The sequence below is a fragment of the Mugil cephalus genome, chromosome 23 (genome assembly GCF_022458985.1).
Source record: "Mugil cephalus isolate CIBA_MC_2020 chromosome 23, CIBA_Mcephalus_1.1, whole genome shotgun sequence".
Lineage (NCBI taxonomy): Eukaryota > Metazoa > Chordata > Actinopteri > Mugiliformes > Mugilidae > Mugil > Mugil cephalus.
The window spans coordinates 3,412,280-3,416,240 of NC_061792.1; the positions used below are offsets into that span (position 1 = coordinate 3,412,280).

Below are 3,961 nucleotides of genomic sequence, written 5' to 3' on the forward strand. Positions count from 1 at the left end.
GCGTGTAGCCGGCGCTGGACCGGACATCGACGCTGATGGGGATGTCGTGCTGCTTGGCAAAGTTAATGATCAGGGCTATCAGCTCAGGCTTGCCGTGCTTGGCGGCCCAGTGCAGACAGGTGAATCCAGTGATGAAATCCTTCTTGAGGACGAGACCTGGCTCCGTGTCAAGGAGGTTGCGCAGGCTGCCCCACTCCCCGTCGGAGGCACACATCATCCACTCGTGCTCCACGGGATCCAGGGTCACGTGCGCCCTGTCTTCGTCCAGGCTGGAGGAGTCGCTGTCGTACCGGGAGGAGAGGTAAACGGAGTTGCGCAACGCCACGCTGCGCCTCAGCTGGGGGGAACTGTTGATCATGAGCTCCAGGAAGTGTTTCCGGCTGCCTTTCGGGGTGCCTTCGCTCCCAGACAAACTGCACGCATCCAGCTGTCTCTCGTCCTCCCCGTCGTCCGATTCCACCTGTCCGGATGCAAATCCACCTTGGGGACCTTCGGGGTTCTGACATCTGGTCACATTCAGATCCTCTGCTTCTTTAGGGCCTTCCGCAGAAAACGTATGAGTCTCCGCTTGTCTGCCTGTGCCGTCGAGTCCAGGAGTGGCTCCGTCTACCTTTCCTGTAGTACCAGTTTGTGCAGGCCCAGGCAGGGTGAACGCAGACTCTTCTGCAGGAAGTGGGGAAGCTTCAATCACTGCAATTGTTGGTATGTCGATGACTTTCCCATCCTGCTCCTTCTTGGAGACCCTCCCCTCTCGACTAAAGCTCCCCCTGTTCCCCATCTCACCTGAGCTGCCGTCAACTTCATCCACTACGCAGACAAACTCATGACACTTAATTTTCTGCTCAGTTTTTTCCGGAAAAGTGTTTTCAGAGGCGATGTAATGCGGAACTCCCCGCGTGTCATTTCCGTAACCTGAGCCAGGCGCTCGTGAACCTGCAGCGCGAGACAGGTACGGTTCCCCAGCTGCCACTGCGTCATCGGCGCAGCCGGCCACGGGGTCCGAACAGGTGGAGCGGATTTCAAGCGACTCTCTCTCCCTTCCGACACCCGACGCGCCACTCGACGGAGCGCGGAACTTTTTCTTCAGGCAGACGTATTTGACCCCGTTCTCACTTTTCACGAAAGCAACGGCGTCGACGCAGTTTTTAAATTTCTCCCGAGCAGCCGCCCTCCCGTCCGGCGGGTCCTCCGGGAAAACGCTTTTAAAATACTCTGCCAAGTCCGCGTTCTTCACCTTGCCTCCTCTCTCCTTCAAAAAGCCCAGTATCGTCTCTTCGTTGCACTCGGTGGACATTGTTGATACAACCACGTTCTTTGTTTTTTGTTTTTTTGTGTGTGTGTGTGTGTATCTGGAGTTAACGGTTTATACTCAAAACATTAGTAAGCAGATCCATGCTTTCCTGCTGTACCGTCCCGTAACAGAAAATCCTCTAGGGGGTGAAAAAAAAATTAAAAAAAAAAATCTCTGCGGTACAGAAATATTGAAAGTAGACATGTTATCACTGTCAATTCCAGGGCAAGTGTGATGGAGAGTTTTCCCTGCGTTTTATTTCTAGCTTTCAAGCGTTCTCCGCCTCCTAGCAACCGAGTGCTGGAAAGTGGCACTTCGGACTGTGCCATTTCGCCTGTGGAGGGGTTTCGAGATATTAAATAAAGAAAAAACACAGTTATTGTACAAACATTTAAATATTTTTTTTCTGATTTTACAGATTTAAAACTTCAGTATGAATAATAGATAATACGTTTTTTTGTGTGTGTGTTTGATTGTGTTTGTTTGTTTCTGTAAAGTGGTATTTACCGAAACGGTGGCATTACCACCTCTATACCGATGCCACCTGTTGCAGAACAGAGAAACAAGGAGAAATCTCTTAAGGTCTGTTCGTTAAAAACTTGTATGTACAATATACATTGGTGCAAGCTATTGGTGAGACTAAGTACATTGAAAATGTGAGTTCTGTTAAAATAAATAAGGGAATTACAAAAAAATATTTATTTATTGGTCAAAAAAATAATATTAATAATAATAATATATATATATTTCCCCCAAGTCTTAGATAGGTAAAAAAGAAAGTTATTAGTCTGTACAAGTTTGAGATCGAGATCCTGAGATTGTATTTAATATATCTATATGTATTATTTTCTCTCTACTCAAGAGGTAAAAATAAATAATGCAATAACAAAATGTTTTAGTGATAAAATTACACAACAACGATACACAAGTAATTTATAGTGTTGCCATGTACAGATTTTTCTGTTACGTCAGAAGAATCTGGGCTTTACAAACGAAAGATTATAAAATATATAATAAATATAAAATCTGAAATTAAAAAAGAAAAAAATGTTACATTTCTTCATTTTCTTTTCTTTTTTTTTGCCATCGCAGTTGGCTTAAATTGTATAATTTAGTCCAGGTGCACTTGTTTCAGGATTTTTGGATACACCAATACAAGACTTTGTCTTTCTTTCATGCTGAGCTTACATGTGTCATATGTGTGTGTGTAAAATATTGAAATGATTCATTTGTTGTCTTTTCCTCTTGGTTTTTTTGTAATTTCTTTGCCATCCCTCAGACTGACGTGTGACTAACCGTGGACACTCCTTCGCCACTGATGACTCATGCGTGTGCAACCGTGGCGCGCAACCGCATGTTGTGTGAAAACAGGGGCTGGTTGCTAGACGGAACGACGGGAGTGACTGAGTCACAGCAGAGGACTTGAGTCAGCCTGCAGGCACTCAGCCTTGTGCGGGGATTGTGGGTAACATCGCCCCCCGGGCGTGGAAGCGTCAGGATGTGGCAGCTTCATGCGTACTCTTCCCAGGAATACAGGTTTGGAAACAAGTCTTATCAGTGTAGTGAAGGAGAGCCAACGTTTCTTTAAACCACCACGTCCTAGTTTTCCATTGTCTTTTATGTAAAAAAAAAAAAACGTCATTATCTGTTACCAAGAACATAAAAGACAAGTAATTGTAAAATATTTTTGCCAGGTTTTATTCATATGATTATTTCTTGGCACAGCGACTTGAAGATTACTTTGCTGAACAGTCTGAGAACTAATTGCCGGAACCTTCGTGCATCTTGATTTCAACATTTCTAGCAAGTAGAACTTCAGTAGAATTTCTCAAGTGTCTAAGAGGTGATCCTCTGCCAAACACGCAAGCAAAATACGAACCAACATGTTAGAGATGATTCAAGCCTTAATGATACGCCTTATCTTGGTTTTGGATTTCACAGGAACCTAATCTTCTTCTATCTGCAGAAGAAAACATTTTTACGGTTGGTTACTACCTTACTTGGAAAAGTGCTGACCAACAAGCTGACAAGTGAATAAACCCTGTGTGGTACTGTACAAGACAGGCTATGAGGAATTTATTATTTCATATTGTTGGACGTTTTTTTAGTTTTTGCTGCCATCTACTGGTGTGAAACGTGTACTGGCAACATGTGACCACTGCAGCCGGGGATCAACTCTCCCCGTTAGTGGATTTTCATCATATTTTGGAAGCATTCTTTTGGGATTCAGCTCCACGTCGACATGTTTCATGCTCCCAGTGCCCGGCGCTGACGTGTGAACGAGTGGGTAAATGTGTTACTGTGGCTGTAAAGTGCTTCAAGCGTGATATAAATACGAGACCGTTCACCTAACTTCCCAAAGGTGTTCGTCCGGGAATGAACTCAGTGCCAGCTTCACGCATTAGATCGTAAATGTCCGTCAAAGTCGAGTCCAAGTCATCATAAAAGTCAGTGTACACAGTCGGGTGAAAGTTTCACTTTACCTTGTAATTGCCAAAAAAAAAAAACCAACAAAAAACAAGTTCCTTCGAGAGACTGGATGGTAAAACTTCAGTCAAACGTCTGGTGGAGGCCATCCCATCCCGTCAATATGACTGATTAAACCATTGTATGAACAGGTATTCCTGCATTTATTGCTGAGAATAAATGAAAGAATTCCCAGCACGGACC

General features: G+C 44.4%; 1 protein-coding gene across 1 annotated transcript in view; it reads right to left on the reverse strand.

The window, feature by feature from the left end:
• The window catches only part of LOC125001200 (ankyrin repeat domain-containing protein SOWAHA-like), a 12,494-nt gene extending 9,669 nt beyond the window's left edge, over window positions 1-2,825 (reverse strand). Inside the window, exon 1 of the mRNA XM_047577124.1 lies at window positions 3-2,825. Within this exon, the coding sequence (XP_047433080.1) occupies window positions 3-1,294 (1,292 nt within the window). The 5' untranslated portion in view covers window positions 1,295-2,825. The remainder of the gene's footprint in view (window positions 1-2) is intronic.
• Between the last annotated feature and the right edge of the window lie 1,136 nt (window positions 2,826-3,961).